The 19,072-nt window shown below is 40.7% G+C and overlaps 1 protein-coding gene and 1 non-coding gene across 3 annotated transcripts; one reads left to right on the top strand and one right to left on the bottom strand.

Annotated features, from left to right (window-relative positions):
* Positions 1-7,133: 7,133 nt before the first annotated feature.
* On the top strand, positions 7,134-17,310 carry LOC149081479 (uncharacterized). 2 transcript variants are annotated; one of them, XM_089237347.1, is made up of 8 exons: positions 7,134-7,513; positions 8,292-8,402; positions 9,486-9,593; positions 11,415-11,534; positions 11,671-11,787; positions 13,084-13,200; positions 16,639-16,755; positions 17,182-17,310. In XM_089237347.1, exons 1-8 carry the CDS (start codon positions 7,336-7,338, stop codon positions 17,256-17,258), a joined length of 945 nt encoding a protein of 314 aa, XP_089093473.1. In that variant the 5' UTR covers positions 7,134-7,335; the 3' UTR covers positions 17,259-17,310. The 2 variants fall into 2 exon arrangements, with proteins under 2 accessions (XP_089093473.1, XP_089093474.1); XM_089237348.1 differs by lacking the exon at positions 16,639-16,755 and having other exon boundaries at positions 7,222-7,513.
* TRNAA-GGC (transfer RNA alanine (anticodon GGC)) lies at positions 16,956-17,027 on the bottom strand. Its single transcript has one exon. It is a non-coding gene; the product is annotated as a tRNA-Ala (tRNA).
* Positions 17,311-19,072: the final 1,762 nt, after the last annotated feature.

Here is a 19,072-nt window from a genome sequence, read left to right as displayed (position 1 = left end):
ACGCTTGTGGAATGGGGAGAAATTGTTTGAAAAGCGCAATATACCGCTCAGTCGTCACCGTTCCTCGCAAGAAAAAGGGCCCAATGATGCCTTTGCGGGAGATTGCAGCCCAAACGGTGAGTTTTTAGCAATGGAGTGGTCGTGCGTGAGACAAATGCGGATTTTCGGTACCTTAAAATCGCCAATTGGGTCTGTTAACGACAGCATCCAGATGAAAATGCGCCTCGTCTGTAAACCATATTCGGGCGACATCGGAACAAGAACCATCAATCATGCTGAGCAGCATCTCGTTAGCGAAATCCTGTCGTTCAGTTCGAACTGGTATGGCGTGCCGGCATTGAACCTTGTACGGAAACGTGTGATGTTTTCCGCACGATTCTGTACGTGCTGGATGGCGTGATTCCGGACTCAGCTGCAAGTCTGCGGACAGATTTATTCGGATGACGCTCAATAACTGCAGCAAGCACCGTTGCATTTTCAGGTGTAACGACGGCGTGGGCGGGACCACATTTCCGACTAACGCATCGGCCACGTTGCCTGTCTGTTAAATATTTTGAATAGCTCACGAATTTTTCCCATCTGGGCGTTTTGCGACTTGAAATCGCGTTTGAAAACTTCTTGCGGCAGTAGGGCTGTGATTTAATCTCTCTCGGTGGTACTCACTCCAACACAATAAACACCCGTTCTTCCATGGAATACATCACTTCCGGAATTTATTTCACTATTGACGCTAATAGCGGTCACGTTTCAACGGGGAAATCTTCGACGACTGATCGCTCTCGGCGCCTGAGCTCCCTTTATAGGAATTTGTAATGCTGCCTGAGGCGCCATCTATCGGCGCAATTTGTAACTAAACTTTTGAGGTTTCTTTGTATCGGATTTTGTCACAGTTTTTTTTTAATACACATACCACTGGTTTCATGCCTCTATCTATCACCGTTTTTCCGAGCTATTTATTTTCAAAGTGAAACACCTTGTATCTAGAAGCTTTGCAGACGGTAGTGCCACAAAACCAGAACTATGCGAGAATTCTAGAATTTTCGTTATGTGCCTATAAAAATCACACAATAGCTAGTGGAGACAGAGTTGTTGGATTTTATGTTTAACTAGGTGTAATACCCGGCGCTGCCCGGGTTTCTTCAATGAGGCTTTTTTTGGATCACGTGATATCTCCCTCTCTTTTTCTTGAGGGGCATACAAACCGTGTCCGAGTTAACCAATATGGCGACTTCCTGCGCGAATCATGAAAAAAAATAAATCTAGATTTAAAGAAACGTTAAAAAATAAATAGGTCTATACATATAGGCCTGTGTATATATGTACAAATACAACGCCACAACAGGCAAATTGCCCAACGAGATGGCTGACTTAAGAACATCGTGGATCCCCGAGCCATTTTTTGGAGGCCCTACCTACTACTACAACTATTCCCCCCCCCCCGGAACCCCCCAACAAATCGGTACATGCGGGAATATGCGTGTACGTGTAGTGAAACCTGACATGAAGTTTTGTTGTTTCTCTGTAATGCTTGTTATGTGTAGTGCTGCCACCTGCCACTAGTTTTTCAAACTATGAGTGAAGTGTTATGATTGAATGATTTATCGTTGTAGGACTGTTGCTCTCTGTGGCGAGACTTTTTAATGGGGAGATCGGCTCGCATTTGCGCCTTGAAGTGGGGAACCACAGAAAACCAACTTCAGCCGACCACCACTGTGGGGTTCGAACCCGGATCCTCGCATCACGAGTCCGTCACTATAACCACTCGACCACCACAGCGGCATATATATATATATATGTATATATACGGCATATATATATATATATATATATTTTTTTTTATATATATATATATATATATTTTTTTTTTAAAGGGTGCTAGGCATTTCAATTCTCTCTTTGAACTTCAAGTTATCCATCTCTGCCTGTTTCTGCTTCAAAAAATACTTAATTAAAGCTGTGGAATTTTTTCGATGTACTTTTTAGGGGCCCATAATTAATTTTAAAGCGACCTAACCCACATGAATTTATGCAGTTCAATATTAAAAGACAATACGGAGAAATTAATTTTCATGTTTGAGAAGATATAAATAAAAAGTTGAAATTAATGTTATTGCATGGATATCCAACTCGAAAGTGGCTCTGGCTAATTGCTTCATATATGTCTAAGCGAACTCAATATTTCAAAAATCGAGTATTTAATACAATTTTTAAAATTATTGATGTGACAGAAAACCCCACCAAATTTCCGCATTTTTACATTAAAATTGGAAATTTTAACACTGATTTCTATGGGGGATCATGCTTTGCCTGACCCGCAAAGTGATGGTGTCTATTCAGAAAAGCTCTCATTACTGGGAGGATTGAAAAAGTGGCAAACCATTATAAAGGCATAAACTATCATGCATATACAAGATTCATCGAAAGACTGGTTATTTGTGGAGATGAAGATTACAAGGAAGAAAATTCATCACTGCCCCCACGGGAACTCGAACCCCGGTTTTTCGCTTGCCGGAGGAGTGCTCTACCATCTAAGCTATGGAAGCAGATAGAATATTTCAACCTTGGAGCGTATATATATATATATGTTGAAAGGCACCGTGGACGGCGTCAACAATCAACTAATAGCTCGTGAATGACATAGGCCAACCAGATGGCCACATGCATATAGAAATGTCCTCTCCACTTGTCAATACAAGATTCATAGAAAGACTGGTTATTTGTGGAGATGAAGATTACAAGGAAGAAAATTCATCACTGCCCCCATGGGGACTCGAACCCCGGTCTCTCGCTTGCTGGACGAGTGCTCTACCATCTAAGCTGTTGTTGACGCCGTCTATGTAAGATGCCTTTCAACATATATATACGCTCCAAGGTTGAAATATTCTATCTGCTTCCATAGCTTAGATGGTAGAGCACTCGTCCGGCAAGCGAAAAACCGGGGTTCGAGTCCCCGTGGGGGGAAGTGATGAATTTTCTTGTAGTCTTCATCTCCACAAATAACCAGTCTTTTATGAATCTTGAATTGACAAGTGGAGAGGACGTTTCTATATGTATTATACATATACTAACAGGATTAAAGAAGTGACAAACCATTGTAAAGGCATATACACGTCTTAAACGCATTGCTAGGGAACCACGGAAATCAAAGTAAACGTTCGGAAAGTTGTTGAGGGCCAAAAACCATTGTTGCCCGACAGTTTTTTGTCCATTTGGGGCGCTTGCGCTGCTCTGACGAAATTTTAAAGAAACCTGTCGTTTTAGTCGGGTCCCATTTATTATATTTGCAAAATTTGGCGACGATCGATCTAAAATTGTAGATTTGTATAGAGAACGTGAGTCTGAACTGTGTGTGTATACACACACAGACAGACAGGCAGAAAATCAATTTTATATATATAGATAAGAGAACTCTGATTTGTGTGTGTGTGTGTATGTGGTTAGCATGTATCTCTGCTTGCAAATATATGTAAAAATTGCTGTTCTGTAAATAATTTTGTGACGTCCTGAACGGGTTGCTCCATCCTCTGCTTATTTCAAGGGCTTGTGAGAAATTATTCGCGTGGGGGAGGAACAGTGTATATATGTGTATATATACTTTCATAAGCCTCGGGTTTTAACTTATAAATTTTTTATAGAATTGTTCAGACTGGAAATCATAAAATAAAAACAATTTCGCGCGCGCGTCTGTATTCAATTGATCCATTAATATTTCTGTAAGACACATTTGATCAAATAAAAACATAAAGTAAATTCTATAACGACGTTTACTGATGAATGTTCATTATTGTAAATGGCTTTTACAACAGCTGATCTGTGTGGATCGAAGGAGACGATGGTGCTCCGATGAGGACATTTCAAAAATTTTCACAGGTAGCGATTGCAAATCTTATTGTGATTTATCTCCATCAGCCATTTATGCAATTTTGCTGACTTCACCAAATCTGCACACCCGGGGGAAATCGGAAATTTCGACATATCACCAAACACACACCATATTGCAATTTTCTTCCATAACCGAGTTATAAACGAAGGCACAATCTCTAAGTGTGTGTGGGTCGTCTCATGCTCGTTTAGGGAAAATAACTTGTTATCTACATTCTTCCTCCGGTTCGAACCTGACATCTAACGGCAACCTTCACGGTGGTAGACGAGCATCTTTTGCCACTGAAGCGTTACATTTCACCCAAGCTACGTGTTGTTCCCGGTACATTTCCTTTTCTTCCCTCCCCCCCCCGAAAATTTCGCCTGCCCTGACCGTGTGAATTACCGAGTGATTGGGAAATGAGTGACTGGATGAGTTATAAGTGAATGATCATAAAAGTGATCAAGTTATTTACCTATGAGTGGCCGCACTCACTTGGTCTCGCATGCGATCTCATACTGTCACTCACTCATACGGCCACTCACTTGGTCACTCACCCAACCTCTTGATCAGTTATATGGTCACTCGTACAATCGCGTCTTCTCTCACACAATCAGTCAGTCAAGCACCCAAGTGGGATAGTAGTCAGATGCCCGCGTTCCAGCATCAGGGTTTCCGTCAAGGTATACGAGTTCGAATCCGGGGAGAGAAGAAAATATAAAATAAGTTCTTAACTTATACCGAACCTGAGGTGACCACCGATATAAATGTCGTCCTCATTTACCACCCAACTCCAATGGTTGGAAATTGCTGTATTGCGGTATGACCGGAGTTGGCGTGTCGTAAAGTAGCCAGTCAGTCACTTACTCGGAGGTAATGATATTCGATATACGGGTGCTGCATGGGGTAATAAAACCCTCAACGATATTCAAGTAGAAGACGTGGAGGTCCTAAATCTTCCAAGATGATATCTATCCCAGGGTTTTCAGGGAAGGTGCTAATGAATTGTTGCGGCCAGTCGCACAGATATACAGGAGTAGTATTGCTGAGGGTATCGTCCCGAGAGATTGGAAACTGGCTAACGTTGTTCCGATATTTAAGAAGGGTAGTAGAGAGGTGGTGTCTAATTATCGTCCAGTGAGTTTGACGAGCTCCCTCTCGAAAATTTTCGAAATTATCATCAAAAGGCAGTTTGTGAAGTGGATAGACGAGAATAATGTATTGTCGGATAATCAGCATGGGTTCAGGAAGGGGAAGTCATGTGTAACTAACCTCCTTTGCTTCTATGATTACGTGACTAAGGCTTTGGGTAAGAGCAAAAATGTCGACGTTGTTTACCTTGATTTCCAGAAGGCATTCGATCGGGTACAACATGGCAAACTCTTGAAGCGTTTACACGAGATTGGAATAGGGGGCAACTTGCTGAATTGGATAGAATCGTGGTTAAGAGATAGGTCGCAACGAGTTATGGTGAACGGGGAATTCTCTGGTTGGACAGACGTCACAAGTGGAGTTCCTCAGGGAAGTGTCCTTGGCCCCATACTTTTTTCACTTTTTATCGACAAACTCGATCAGGGTATCGATGGGATTACTAGCAAATTCGCAGATGATGTGAAGCTAATGGGGGTAAACGGAATGAAAGCGATAGGGAGTTGCTCCAGACCAACTTAAACAGGATTGCAGTATGGGCAAATGAATGGAGCATGACGTTTAGCATTGATAAGTGCATGGTCGCTCATTTTGGTTCGAACAACCAACGGTTCTCTTACGAGTTGAATGGTGTCACTATCCCGGATGCAACTAGAGTCACCGATTTGGGAATTCTCATTGACGAGCGACTTGGGTTTTTTTGAACATTGTTCAGCGGTGCTCAAAAAAGCGAATAGAATGCTTGGTTTCATTTTCAAAAAAGTCTCTTCGCGATCTCCTAAAGTCATTCTTCCGCTTTTTCGAGGATTAGTTTGTCCTGGACTGGAATATGCTGTAAGGTTTTGGAGACCATACCTACAGAGGGACATAGACTTGGTTGAAGGGGTGCAAGTTTTATGGTGTCGCAGGGAATTTTTCTCTAATAGGGATGTTAACAAATGGAATAGCTTACCCCCGGAGGTAGTAAATTGTAACACAGTTGTCACGTTTAAAAAGAAATATGATAAGCATGTTGGGGTCAATCGAGAAGCTCCATCCATTCTTAGAATGAGACAACCATAAGTATTCTTTATGGGCATTGTAAAATATTTTATCATGTGTATATATTGTTTATAATTGCATTTTTAATTGGGTTGCTTTTTTTTTTTTGAAATATATGACATCCATATTTTTATGGACATCTTTTTATCAGCCACATCGTTGGGCATTTTGACTGTTGTGGCGTTGTATCTGTATTTGTATTTGGTAACTCATACGGTCAGGGCAAGCAAAATTTCCGGTGGCGAAACGTGCTTGGGGCGAAATGACGGAGACAAAATTTCCATGTTTACATGGGAAATAGAAAAAAGCGGGTTTAAAACCCGCTTCAAAACACACAATGACTGCTCCCTATTTCTTTCCTTACGAAGGAAAAAAAAAGTCGTCAAGCGGGTGCTAGAACTCCCAACGCTACCACAATATTGCACATGTAAACAGGGCTATAGGGTTTTAAGAACCCGCTGTAAATGTTAAAAGGTTCATTCAATCACGTCACAGTTTTAAATAATTAAACAAGATTGCTATAAGCCCCTCTAAAAATGCCTGTGGCTACATCGAGCTTTGCCTAATAGTAGCTTACCAACAAAACCTCCTAGACTGAGACTACTATTACTTAATCGTACGTACACACCTCGTAAACCAAGGGTGTTCAACCTTTAGGACAGTGCAGGGCACATCATTGATTTAAAAAGCGTGTCACTATCACCTTACTTAAGTGATGTTTGATTGTGTCGCTGATCACTTCAGTGCTTCAGAACTGTGCCGCGCTGATCTGCAAGTATGCCGCGGTTCATGTAAATGTGGGCGCGAACCTTTCGAGCGATCTGGAGCTGTGCACCCCAGGCCAGATTGAGTGATCTGTAGAGATTTACCGCGGGTCCCCCGAGTGCTCTGGAATTGTGTCGTGGTGATCTTTAAATATGCCGCGTGTTACCTTAGCGAGCACAAGTAAGCGTACGATAGAATTCTTATCATCACACATCAATGCTTTTTGTCATCAAGTCATTTCCAGAGACAGGATGAGCATAGCGGAAACGCGATGTTCGCGAGATAAACGTTTCCTGTGGCCTTAACGGCTATCGGGAGAAGATGCGACAGCATTGAGAAGTCAAAAGCGGTAAAGCATTTTCATTGTCTCACCATGCGATCATAACATATCGTTCTTTTTTTTTTGTCTATGTCACGAATATACGCCAGTTGACATGGCATTTAGCATTACCGAAGAAAATCGCTGTCTCTCGTTCCGAAACACTTCAACTGCATTTGCATAGAGTCATTTCTAGATCATGATTCGACGTGAAGGAAAGCCGATCGCATTTTTCCTGGTGATAATCACTGTGATCTGCTTTCGATGCGTTGACAGTTCTATGACTTTCGACGATGGCAGACTTAGACCCGAAGAGCCTCCTAAAGATGAATACATGGATTATATTGTGAGAAGTGGAATGTCCAGATTTGTAAGCGGTAAGACTCTATACAATCTGAATAATTTCTCTTCGGTCCACTAAGCCATCGTAAGTTGCGGTTTACACATAACGTTTTCCCAACTCTATGAGTTGGCGTCGTCAGGAAATTAATCCGAGATTTCCTGATCTAATTAATCTTCTAATTCTCTCTCTTAAGAAAGGCTATCCAAACATGAGAGAGAAGATACTATCGCGTCATGTCGGGTTCGGATCCCCGAACTAAGGGACATTAAACCGGAACTTGCTCCATCCGGAATCCAAGAGGGAAATGATGAAATCATCCAATGAGTTAATTGCATCCCGGCCGAGCAATGGAAAATTTTCCGACAGACAGTGACCTCCATGAACCATCAACGTGGCAGCTCCATCCAAGAGAAAAGATCTCACACTCCCAAATCTATAAACATCGCCCGATGATGGAGTTCTCCGCCTCCTAACTACAGTTAGCAATTTTCAAGCATCTTCTAACTGGAGTTGAGAAAACTGAGTTCTTTTGAATCTTTTTTCAGCCGCGACTAAAAATCAACTAGCTTTGCGACCCATGGGACATTGTTGGCGCTATGTCATTATTGATTTTTAGTCTGAAGATGCGACACATGCTAAACATTTTCGATAACGATCTCTTAAGCCATGGATATATGAGCTGCAATCGTAGATGAAATGTTTAGACGTGTTCTAAATATCAGACCTTGGTACTTTTGCCCAGAAAAGCTTGATAAATTTGTTTATTTTTGCACCGGTTTCTTCAAACATTTTCATTTTATTTTTTGTTCCAGGGTGCAATTGTGGGGGAACGTGTTTCACTCTCCAGGACTCAAATGAACTCGCATGCATATGTGAACGCGGTAAAGGAATCAATGACAGGCTCACACCACCTTCATGCATTGGTAAGTTACTATCTCTACCTCCCTCCCCAATTCACAATTTTTATTTCCAGCCCAGTTCTCGGAATTTATAATGGTTTATTTCGACGTTAGTTGAAGTATGATTATCGGGAGCATGTTACTACCATAAATTTACAGACCAACAATTCACCGACCAACAATTCACTGATTACAAAATTCATCGCTGGGAAAATTCACCGATAACCATTCGGCGTGAGTGAATCAATGATCGAATGAGCAAATGAACGAGGGAGTGAGCAAGTGGACGAGTGGGTGAGTAAATGAGTCAGTGAGTGAGTGTTCATTTACTTCCTCGGTCACTCACACACCTTTGTCATTCACTCATTCTACCACCCACTAGGTTGCTCTGTGTTACGCACTCAATCAACCTGGTCACTCATTCTATTACTCGCCCGAGTGGTAAGATGCTCGTCTTCCGCTATGAAGGTTACCGTCAAGGTCCACGGGTTCGAACCAGGGCGAAAACATCAGAAATAAGTTTTCTTTACCCGGTTTCGAGCCTGGCGCGACCACCGATAGATGGCGCCTTGAGTGTGTCAAATACAGTAGTGTATAATTAACTCTCTCTCTCTCAATCGGTCATTCCTCATTTACTTATTGGCTCACTGACTCGTGTCGGTGAATTTCCCGCACCAGGGCAGGTGCACAAAATCGGAAAAAGGTGACAAGGTACGTACTTGATGTTTTTTACCGTGAGTTTAATGACTTTCACTGCGGCAGTTATGATGCCGGATTAGAGAAATTTTAAAAACCACTTATAAAGGATTTTAACCACTCCTCTTGAAAGTAATTCTGGGTCGTTTATTCCCGATGGCTTCATGGGGCTTTCTTTCTGTCCGTCTTTACTAACGGTATCCGCAGTTTTCATAAAAAGCTAAATGCGTGTCTGAATATGTATAATTCAAATTATTTTAACGAATACGCGATCGCTTTCTTGCTCACACTTATATTTTTCTTTCTAATCGCTCCATCCAGTGGCGCGTTTTGAGACGAAATATCTGGTTGTTGTGTCTAATGGAAACACACACACACAAAATGTTAATGTTATTTCATGATCGCACACAGATTGCAGTTGTGGAGAAGGACAGATCAGCTGCTCGTTCGACAGATACGGATCCAAGACGTGCTACTGCGAAAATGACTACGAAGACAATGCTGGAAGATGCGTCAAAAGTAACTCGATTGTTATATCTTTTGCTGATTTAACCGATATCATTCGTTGATATTTATTTATGTGCATTATTGTGAATGGCAGGGTGGCACTTACATCACAGGGGGGGGGGGGAGTCACACAAATAATAAACAAATAAGCATACAAAGCAATTAACTATAATAAACAAGCAAGTAAAATGAAAGAAATAAAATACGTGGTGATACAAACAAAATACACACAACTATTCAAAGAGGTGTATGTAAAATTACGTAAAAGAATACAATGAGTCCTTGTCAGAAAACTTTCCTGACACAGGGGTACAACAAAAAAACGGCGACTTGACCGCAGCAAAAAATTGCTACCGCAAGGAGTCCCCCATCGAGGGGTTTGCGCACCAACCTCTCGGCGAGTATAAAAAAAAACAATCCTGCCGTTCGGAATCGGCAATAAATTGTAGGTCCCGGCCAAATTAGCCCTCGTCTGCAGAAAATGACCGTGGTGCGACAAAATGATCAAATGAATACAATGAAAAGTTAAAACCACAACGACGTAACACATTGGCTGTGTCAGAAATGATAAAAACTGAGAATTCTTCGAAAAGTAAATGAATAAATATCACTCGATTATACTTCTGCAATCTGTCCAATAGATCCCTTCTCAAAGTAGTTGATCCTATAGTTCACGAGGGAAGCACATGATGCAGCTTCATGAAGCCACATTATCCCGGGAGGGGAATGAAAGACAATGACACTCACATACAAATCACCATTTAAAAAAGTAAATACAAGGGAAAAACATCAAAACTCCTTATGCATTTCGACATATTATCAGTGTCGTCTTCAGAGGATACACACTACCACGTTGACCGAGTATCCCACTTGGATTGATTACCAAATCTTAACTCTCGGTCTGGCATGACGGAAGTGTGTTTCAGCTTTTAGTCTTCTATAACGTACTGATTGGCTGCTTGCGAAATGGAGCTATCTGATTGGTTTATTCGAATTCTCTTACAATTCTTGCTCGTAATAAACTTAATCCCTGAATTTTTCATGAGCAACCGAGAGTTGAGATTTCGTAATCAGTCCAAGTGAAATACTTGGCCAGCGTGATAATGTGTATTCTGTTTTCAGCACTGAAGAACTTGGTGTCTGCATTGCAGGGAAGTCCTAGACATGTCCCAGAATCTTCCAGATTGTTCGAAATTGAATGCCCCTGAGACGTGAGACCTGTATTCAGCTCGCGGGTGACACATTTAGCAACTTTGATATCTGTTACTTTTTCGATGCACATTTTTTATTAAAACGCGTTCGGATTTTGGTAATTTCATCCGCACGATTCTCGGGTTTTTGTCGGAAGAGGGGGTAGCCCTTGCCCCCTTCATCTTCCTTTTCCCCGATGACAAATTTCAGAACTGAAAATAACTCTGCAATCAACCTGAGTCAATTTCATTCAAGCAGTTTGTTTTACGCTCTCATCGAGAGTATGAGTAATCCCGTTTTAGCTACCAGAAACAGCCCCATACAAGCCCCATGTTGGAGATTGTCTCTCTCATATCCGCGTACTGGCACATTATTAGAATTGTGATCTTTGCTTATTTGGAATAACTGGACCTCCACAAACTTCAGCCGGTAGGGGGGGGGGGGTGAAGCCCCGAATTTTACCCTCAAGCGAAGATTATGGCGCAATTTTGCCGTCAAAAGCAGGAGAAAAACCTTAACGGGAAAAAAAAAGAAGTTAACCACTGCCCCCCCCCCCAGAAAAATATTTTTCCTACACTACTGCATGAGTGTATTTCTAAAAAAATAGTGCTATGATAAGTAATTTATACGCTTTTGATGCAGAAAAAAGAACGTGTGAAAGCGATCCCTGCATGCATGGAGCCACGTGCTATGAAAACAGTGACAGCACCAACTATCACTGCCTATGTCCCTCAGGATTTCAAGGAGAAAATTGCGAAAAAGGTTGGTATTTTTCTTCTATCTCCATCTTTATCAATGACTTCAGATTAAGTAAACCCATGACCAGCTCCCATAAAATTTGTCTGGACCATAAAATTAATTGATTGTTATTGACAATGTTTTGATCTTTAATGCGAAGAATCGAACGCTTGTGACCGGAATCGCTGCCAAAATGGGGCGGTTTGTTGGAAAAGGAAGAACTACAGACACGTCTGCATCTGCCCGAAAACCCACCGAGGGATTTACTGTGAAAAAAGTGAGAATAAGTATGTTTTATATGTTATGTAAGTGATATTCAGAAGGAGATACATGAAATGTACAGTATGTTACACTTATAACAGTATAAATAATAAGCCTAAACAATTAATAACTTTTTCATTTAAACCCCTTTTAGATTACAGGTGAATTATTTCCTCCAACCGCCAGTGGAATAAATTCAAATCAGTTCTGTTTTCTTTCCTTTCTCTTCATCATCGCGAAGGTTTATTGTAACCCTATTCAATGAAGTTGCTTTTATTCTCTCATTTCTTTCTATACTCCAGTTAATGATTTCTACTCCATATATAGTGCATCTTTCTAATACATGCATATAAGAGCGAAAGAGAACACGTAGGGGGAAGGTGAAAGCGAAATCTCTACTGTGTAGTCTCTTTTATCTACTTATCTGTTATACCTTTTCCTTTTCTATTTTTTTTTTTATTTACTTCTTTCCTCCTTCTTCCTTTCCCTAACATGCGTTTAAGATAGCACAATGTTATCAGATTTATCGCTGATTCGTCAAATAGCGATCATCCAAATTTGTTGCCAAACCCTCATTTTGAAGGTTTAATCTGTCTTTATCGGTCTGTTGTTTTAAAGACAGATAATGAAAGCAAATGTGTGTCGTGTGAAATGAAATGACTGCCAATCTACTACAATGAAATGTGCTTTCCTTTCAGCATATTGCGTCGCACTTGCCCGCCATCCCCATCATCTCACTGGTTAGTTTGGATGCCGATTTGGCGACCCCGTACCAGGTTACTTCCCGGAAAATAAAGTCCATCATGTTGATGAAATTGCTGCCGTGAAGTTCGTCATTTGCTAATATGGTCTTGAAGATGTTGTTGCTCGTAGAAATCGTAAGAAATTTGGGTTCTATTCTCTGTACAAGTCTCCGTTCCGAGATGAAAGCATGATCCTCGTCTATGTTGTAACGAGATTGTTGTCTTATTGATGCTCATGGCGTTCCTGAGGCGTTAATTTTCTTCAATAGTTACATAAAAACAGCGTATTGAAAGTGGCGTCTAGCAAACCGCTTGTTGGCAAATTAATGGGTAGGGTGATCGCTTGTGTGCGCGGGTGTGTGCAGTGCGCGAAACTGCACTGCATTCTGATCTTCTATCGCAAATACGTTAGGACACATTTACACCATTGGTTTGGCCGTCCCTGGAAAATTTTTGAGTATCCTAAGTATATTGTAATTTGTTGCATCTGTAGTCAATTTACTTCACTTGAGTATCCTGATGTTTTTTTAATAACCATAATTGATTTTGTTTTATGTTTGCTAACACAGGAGTTCATGCCTGTGACTCTAAGCCATGTTTCAACGGAGGTACTTGCTGGAATGGAGTTGCTTCATCTTACCATTGTTCCTGTTCGAACACGCACACTGGGAAGAATTGCGAAACAGGTTCAGAGACCATTTGTCATTCGTTGATTATTTAAAAATCATTCATTGATTATTTAAATATCGTCCGATGATTATTTCGGATTTTTCTTTGATTGAAACTTTGTTATTCTATCATCATCTGTCTGTAACTTGAGCCGTGTACGGTTTGAAACGAAGTAGAACGTACTTTGGCCCAGGGTTCTGACGTCAAAACAGGGATGCCAAATTTTTTTTAAAAAATTTTTTGCCGAATATTTTCTCTCTTCATTAGTTCATTTTACTTTGTGTTCTCCCTTATATGATCCAGTGTTTAATCACTGAAAGTCGTTTTTCACGGAATTTGTTAACGCGCAAAGGGTTCCCAAAACCCACCAAGATGATCCCATTAAGGTGGAGTTTCGAGTGTTGAACACACTTGATAAAAAAAATCCAATGTACTATACAAGAACATGTATAGTATTGCATTGATTCCAATACTACACATGTTCATTGCGAATTGGGGGTATGACGGGCATCTTTGAACCCACCCAGTGATCATGGCTAATGGAAATCATCCTTTCGGCCGATTATTCGTTCTCTGGTGGAGACTGAAGATGACTCTCACCATCCTTATAAGCATTCGACAAATGGACACAGCAAAATTCAGAACAGAACAGAACAGAATCAAATTGTTACCCCCCATGCCCAGCTCTTGGCTGATTGTGGGGTTGCGAACGGGCCCAGTAAGGCCTATGAAGAAGGGGGAAAAAATAGACTGTCAGTTTTGTAAGATAATTAGTGTGTGTGCATGTATGTGTTTTGTGTGGGAAAGAAAGCATAGTCAAATCCAGGTCACGGTCATAGCTATACAGAATTTAGCCTAAATGCAGATAAATCACTAAGAAAATGCCACCACAACTCTTCGATGACACGTCACTGCCGGATGGAGAGAGGTCCAACCCACATATTTATCTTAGTGGTAACTGCATGCGTCAAAGTGAACTCAATCAGAATAAAAGAATGGTGGTTATAATCCAAAGCTTTAATTTATACACGCCTCAAATTAAATGCCATTCGTCCGGGTGGCTTTTTATTATTTTTTTGCCAAGTTCCAATATATGTGCCTTATAGTAATTTCCATATGTACAAGGTGTTAATTAAATACGATAATTAGATGCGGAAAAAAGTGAATAAATAGGTGCCAAATAGATAAATGCGATTAAAATAGGTGCCACATAGATAAATGCGTTTAAAATAGGTGCCACATTAGTAGAGAATAAGCGTATATATATAATATTTACAGTCCTAATTATAGCCTAGGAGGCTTCCAAGTCATTCCTGCATTATCCAATCTCCTCCCAAGGGAGGTGGAAAATCTGCTGGGGTCTCCTATACACTGTTCGAGCCGATGTTTTTGGTGTAGGTGCTGAACTATAATCAACCAAGTCTTTGATATGTTGATGGCTGGAATTTTTCATTCTCTCAAATTGATTTTTATTAATTTCTTGGATATATTTGAATATATGAGGAATGCCCAGATCTTGGCGAATATTAATATTTCTGATGAACCAAGGTGCATTCAAAAATCTCCTTAGAATTTTATTTTGTTCAGTTTGCAAGATTTTAATATTGGTTTTGCATGCATGGGCCCATGCAGGTGAGGCATAAAGCATCGTAGGGCGAAGTATTGACTTAAATAAAAGAATTTTATTTTTAATAGATAGCTTAGCCTGGGGAAATGAATTGGTATCGCCAAATTTATATTTATTTACCAATAGGTGGCGCTCTATCATTTTATTCTTGCAACATCTAAGGTAAGGCAACTTACAACCACACAGTCGTAGAGCTGGGCTGAATAACAAGCTAATCACAAAAGCTGAAAAAACCCCCCTTAAAGTTGTCTTTTTAAAAAAACACAAAGAAGCTCGTGTTATACGAAGAAAACAACTTGCAATACTGTAATGTTTGCTGCCTGGCTGTAAGCGAAACAAAGTAGGATTACAGGCTTTAAAACAGTTTAGGACGTGTATTAAAGTTGATAGATAAGTTTCAGTTCGTTTTGTGTTTCGTTTCTACAACTTAATTTACGAATTTATATTTCAGTGGAACTATGAGACCTCGTTTAATAGTGACTCGACTGTATTTTCGCAGCTATAAGTTCGATGAGAGCGCCACAATCATATGACCATAAGGAGTAGAATGAAGCCCTGCAGATGTATGGTTGATATGGGAAGGTAACCGCTTTAGCAAAAGTGTGAAAATCAAATTCAAAAATGGCGGTGGTTTTCAAACGTTTAGCGGACACTCTGTCGTTCATGTATTCTTTTGAAATAGGATTCAAGAACGTTTCTCTTACCATAATAATATTGCCATTTATAATCGGCTCTTTTGACATCAGCTATCATTTACCCCCGATTTCCTTGTCTTAGCCCAACATTTTTCTGTCTAGAACGAATTGTGGTTCCCTAGCCACAATTTATCCTTGCTCTGGTCATCATTCAGTCTCTCACGGTGCTCTCTCTGACTTCAGATGTCATCTACCCTCAGTTTTCTTGCCTTTGCTGTGTATTTCATTTGTGACCTAAAAGTAAAAAAAAAAAAAGGTTAATCAAGATGTCATTGCAATTACAGATGAACAAATAATTTGATAATGCGTAATATCTACTAATAACAATGTACCGGGTGTTTCAGATAAGACTCCCCAACTCTAAATGGCATAACCTAGAAGCAGTGACAGAAAAAAACAAAGAACAAGTGGTACGTATAATGGGCAGGCCTGGGATGTCAGATATGCCGGTTTGAGAAATTAGTTACAGCTTTGGCACATAGACAGCACCACCGTCTTTCAAGCAGTCAATGATATTGTCCTTTACTGAAACGAGTCAAATTGCATTGAGATTGATTCCAAATGGTCGCCTCGCATAGCAATGACATGCCAAAAACAATAACGAAGAATGGCATTTAAAGCTTCTTTTCTACAATTTCTCTGCTGCAATGAATGTGCATGTCTGCTTGCAGATGGGCTGGTGCTCAAGCTGACTGATACGGCGTTGAAGGACTCTTGTAAACAACGACATTATAGGAAGAAGTATTCAAAAGGAACGACTGTGTGTGCCATCTGTTAGCAAATGATGTAACAAATCTCACAAACCGGTGTATTTAAATACCCGGGCCTGCCCCTCAAAAACGTACCCATCTTCCAATTATCGCCATTTGCAAATTATGAAATTTCAGAATTAGAGAGCCCTTCCCAAAACACCCCATAAGCACCCATAAACATCATCCCCTTGGTGAAAAATCCCAGGAAGCCACGCCGTGCACACACCGTGAAACATTGGAATTGGGAACGAGAGACATGCAGTTTCTAAGAGTTCGGGACACTGCAATAAAACAATTTTCAAGACGTATAACTGTTATTATGATTGGTTTTATCGACAATCTTGCATTTATCAATGCAATTCTTCTACGATCCAATTCCAGAAATCGATCCCTGTGATTCGAATCCGTGCCAAAATGCCGGGACGTGTTTCAGTGGAACGAGCTTGGAATACATGTGCACGTGCACGTCAAACTACATTGGGAAAAATTGCGAGAAAAGTAAGACAATCTGGTCTCATTATTTGTAAAAAAAATTCTTTTGATGTTCATGTAAATAATAATCGTACAATTTCGATTATTTTGATCGCAACAGACATGAAAGTTATATATAGAAATGTCCTCTCCACTTGTCAATACAAGATTCATTGAGAGACTGGCTATTTGTGGAGATGAAGATTACAAGGAAGAGAAGTCATCACTGCCCCCACGGGGACTCGAACCCCGGTCTCTCGCTTGCCGGACGAGTGCTCTACCATCTAAGCTATGGAAGCAGATAGAATGTTCTCGACAAGCGAGAGACCGGGGTTCGAGTCCCCGTGGAGGCAGTGGTGACTTTTCTTCCTTGTAATCTTCATCTCCACAAATAACCAGTCTCTCAATGAATCTTGTGATGAAAGTTATATATTTTCAATTTTTTTCTTTCAGGAAAAAGTGCGGCTTCGAAGAATAAGGTGAACATAATGGACAAAATGATTGAAGATCTTTCTTCCAATATCGGATAATTTATTGTCTACATTGTGCCCGTGCAATAAAGTGAGACATTCGACAGTCTGATTTCACGAATGTGTTTTAATCCCATGGCGTCTCGTCACCTTGATGGCAGTCACGTTCACTTTCTAACAATACATTTACTGGCTGTTAATCTATAAGGTAGATGACAGCACTTAATAGGAAGTACAGTAGAACATCAATTTCCCGAACAACTCGGTCAACTGAACACCTTTTCAACCTAACTCATTTTCAGTCAACGATGCTGAACACGGTATTTTCATGGAAGTTGAATCCTCTCATCTCCCAACTCGATAGCCTCGTTCTATTGCACAATAATCCACTTCCAAACAATTGTAAATACCGTACTTGTGAGCTATAGATGTAAACAATGGTGGACCTGGGCACAGTGTATGCTGTTCCAAATAATTGACAAGCAAACAAACGCGTGAAAAGGAGCAGATTTAGCGTTCGTCTTTTTTTTTTCTCGTCTACGAATTCATCTTAATCCTTGGGTGTGTGTTAATGAAAGGGAGGGGCAAAGGTCTTCTTGACAACAAAACAGTTCCTATCACGGTTTTATCGGGGGGAGGGGGTATCTTTCCCCCCTAGCTTGCCTAAAACAGATATTTTTCAATCTTTCTTTAGCTTTGCCAATGTCAATACTTTTCGTCTCTCTGAAGTGCAGCATGGCGACAAACCGGAAACGTGTTGTTTTAAACATCGGGAAAAAAGTGGGAATAGTGCAAAAAGGTTTGAAAGCGGGTGATGGTGGAAATTTGCAGCTGAATACGGACTAGGAGCCGTTCAAGTATTACGTAAGCCAATTTTTAGCCATTTTTGACCTCTCACCCCCCCCCCTTGTCAGTAAAATTTCGTAATCAGCTCTGCCCCTCTGAATCCTAACTCATATTTTCATAAAGGGTGGTTGATGACGTAAGCATTATCCAAACCCCCCCCCCCCCTTGTCATCGTAAGTCAGCAAATCGGAACCCCCTCCCCCATCGATGACGACGCAATACTTGAACGGCCCCCAAGGTGTGGATTTAAAAAAAAAAAAAAAATGCGATAAAATAGAGAATTTTGCAGCCTGTTTGAAAACAGTAGATGAACTAAAGTCTTGCAAAGGTTTAGAAAGTTATGCCCGTATTTTCATGGTTTTAACGTAACCACCGAAGACGATTGAAATTTCCCAGATTCGAAAGAATGCTTTGATGTGTTTCAGGAACTCCCTGTATTCCAGTCCTGTCGTGAAAGGATGTGTCGCAGTGGTTGGAAATTAATAGTAACAATCCGGGATATCATTTTTTTTTGGATGACCGAGAAATACACTGCTGGCCACCGTAAATGCAACACCCTGAAGGAAGCATGCAAATAATATGAAATTTACAACATGTATTATCGGAGGTGAGATATTCAAATGATTAGAATTTCAGCGCAGACGCACATCACGCGTGCCTGTGGCGCCAATTCAAATCGCTATTTAAGGCTTGGAGATTTCGACGATTTGAAGTACGGCAATTGTGTTTTTCTTGTGGTTTTTTCAAAAAAACGATCAATAATGCCTCGTAGAAAACAGCGATCATCTTTTGATCAAGTATCCGAGTTCGATAGTGGCCTACCGAGATTGTGGATTATCTTTCAGGGAAATCGGTAGTCGTGTTGGATAAAACCAAACAACTGTAATGCGGATATGTGATCGTTGGATGCAGGAGGGTACGACGGACCGACGTGTTCGATCGCATCCACCTCAGTGCACCACTTCACGTGATGACAGGCGTATTGTGCGTATGGCAGTGACGGATCGCTCAGCCACATCACGAACCAT

This window comes from Pholcus phalangioides, unplaced genomic scaffold (assembly GCF_987345545.1).
Source record: "Pholcus phalangioides strain wild (caught in Gottingen) unplaced genomic scaffold, Ppha-v1.0 ptg000010l_1, whole genome shotgun sequence".
Taxonomy (NCBI): domain Eukaryota; kingdom Metazoa; phylum Arthropoda; class Arachnida; order Araneae; family Pholcidae; genus Pholcus; species Pholcus phalangioides.
Note: the sequence above shows the minus strand (reverse complement) of the source record. Positions and strands in the feature narration are given on the sequence as shown.